Source organism: Aplysia californica, unplaced genomic scaffold (assembly GCF_000002075.1).
Source record: "Aplysia californica isolate F4 #8 unplaced genomic scaffold, AplCal3.0 scaffold00323, whole genome shotgun sequence".
Classification (NCBI taxonomy): Eukaryota; Metazoa; Mollusca; class Gastropoda; order Aplysiida; family Aplysiidae; genus Aplysia; species Aplysia californica.
Window position 1 is genome coordinate 305,904 of NW_004797593.1, and position 2,301 is coordinate 308,204.

Below are 2,301 nucleotides of genomic sequence, written 5' to 3' on the forward strand. Positions count from 1 at the left end.
AGAGAGAGAAAGAGAGAGAGACAGGGTGAGGGAGAGAGAATGTGGGGGCGTTGGGAGAGGAGGGAGGTGTATGTGCATACACGTGTGTATGCGCCCATGTGTCTTGTTGCACAATATTATATATATACGTGTGTGTATGTTCGCTTGTCTCATAATATAATGTGATACCTCCATATTATTATTTTTTAGTCTCACCTAAGTGGGCGGTTGGCGGGTGCTCTTGTGTGATTTGCTCCTTCTTTCATACCTAACATCTATCGTCCTTATCTCTCCTCCTTTTTTGTGTTTGTTACTCTCATGTAACACCTTTAATCTTCGGCACTTATATAACATTATTGTGTTGCAAATGCCGTAAAACACTTACTAAAACTAAAACTATTTTATACCTCCATGTTGTGTTTTTTTAGTCTCACCTACCATAATATACCTCCATGTTTTTAGTCTCACCTATATTTACCTCCATGTTCTCTAGTCTCACCTATCTTATACCTCCATATTCTCTAGTCTCACCTATCTTATACCTCCATGTTTTTTTAGTCTCACATATCTTATACCTCCATGTTCGCTAGTCTCACCTATCTTATACCTCCATATTTTTAGTCTCACCTATCTTCTACCTCCATGTTTTTTTAGTCCCACATATCTTATACCTCCATTGTTTTTTGTCACACCTACCTTATACCTCCATGTTTTTAGTCTCACCTATCTTATACCTCCATGTTCGCTAGTCTCATCTATCTTATACCTCCGTCTATCTATCTATTTACAGGACGAGTCCGTTCATTTGTGTGTCTGTGTGTGTGTGTGAGTGTAAGTGAGTGTGTGTGTGTGTGTGTGTGTGTGTGTGTGTGTGTGTGTGTGTGTGTGTGTGTGTGTGTGTGCGCGCGTATGTGTGAGTGTGTGTGTGCACAATATGTTTGTATATGTTTGTGTGTGCGCAGGTTCGGTAGTCTCATTGATCTTATACCTCTATCTATCTGTCTATCTATCTATCTATCTCTCTATCTACAGGAAATGCCTGTTCATAATGTATGTATATGTATGTCTGTGTGTGCGTAGGTTCGGTAGTCTCCTTGATCTTATACATCCATCTATCTATCTGTCCATCTATCTATCTCTCTATCTACAGGAAGGGCCTGTTTATAATGTATGTGTATATGTATGTCTGTATGTGCGTATGTTCGCTAGTCTCATTGATAGTATACCACCATCTATCTTGTCTATCTACAGGACGAGCCCGTTCATTTGTGTGTGTGTGTGTGTGTGTGTGTGTGTGTGTGTGTGTGTATAATATGTTTGTGTATGTTTGTGTGTGCTTACGTTCGCTTGTCTCATTGATCTTATACCTCCTTCTATATATCTGTCTATCTACAGGACGGGCCCGATCGTCCTGCGGCCGGAAAGCGCCATCTGGGGCAGACAACTCTCCAGGGGCGAACTCGGAGTCACCTCCCCTGCCACACTATCTAGAACCACAAGATGAGTCGCCCCCCTTGTCCAGCCTCTGCTTCTCCGAACCCAACCCATTCAGCGCTTTGCACTCTAACGACTACACCACCACCGACGGGGAAGACACTGTGGCATCAGCCGCCCTCAAACTGGCAGAATCTCCACTAAAAAGGCGATCGTTACCCCTCATTTTCGAAGCGGCAGACGACTGCGATTCGGGAATTTCCGATCAGCTCAACGTTGAAAGCAGCACTTCATCGTCTTCAGCCCTCTCGGCTTCGGTTTCGGCTTCGGCTTCGGCATCTTCTTCTTCGTCACTTTTCGCCCAACCTCGGCCGTTTCCGCCTCCGCCTACGACGTGGGCTCTAAGAGCGACTACTGCTGCTTCGAAGCACTCTTCTTTTTCTGAGAGTAGTCAGAGTTCTCGCCCCTTTTCGAACGATTTTCCCCCCTCTCAAGTTGAGCCAAGAAAGTGGAGAGAGGCGGAGGACATCATCCCATCATCATATTATTCTGACACAGCCGACAAAGGCGTGACTTTCGCGCTCTCCTATTCCACCGACCCAGAAGCCTCAGAAGCCTCAAAAACGGCGCAAAAAGCGAGTCCTCCCGTCCACCTCGACCTCGCCTCTCCGAGAATGACGGAGGTGGTGGAGGACGAGGCGGACGTGTTCCTAGAGAGCCCGAGTTCCAACCTGCACCGGATCTCGTCGGCTGGCTCGTTTCAGCAGGATGGGGAGGAGGGAGATACGGAGTCGGGGCGACTGAATGACCCCTACAGGATGTTAGAGAGGTCACAGTCGGACGCCAGTCTGCTCCGGAAGGTCAGTGTGCGTGTGTATGTATGTGGTT

At 46.6% G+C, this 2,301-nt stretch overlaps 1 protein-coding gene across 1 annotated transcript; it reads left to right on the plus strand.

Annotated features, from left to right (window-relative positions):
* Positions 1-1,371: 1,371 nt before the first annotated feature.
* On the plus strand, positions 1,372-2,274 carry LOC106012301 (cell wall protein RBR3; the record flags this gene model as incomplete). The annotated part of the gene is given in 1 exon segment (XM_013084862.2): positions 1,372-2,274. A coding segment is annotated over 1 exon segment (903 nt), but the record flags the coding sequence as incomplete, so codon positions are not given.
* Between the last annotated feature and the right edge of the window lie 27 nt (positions 2,275-2,301).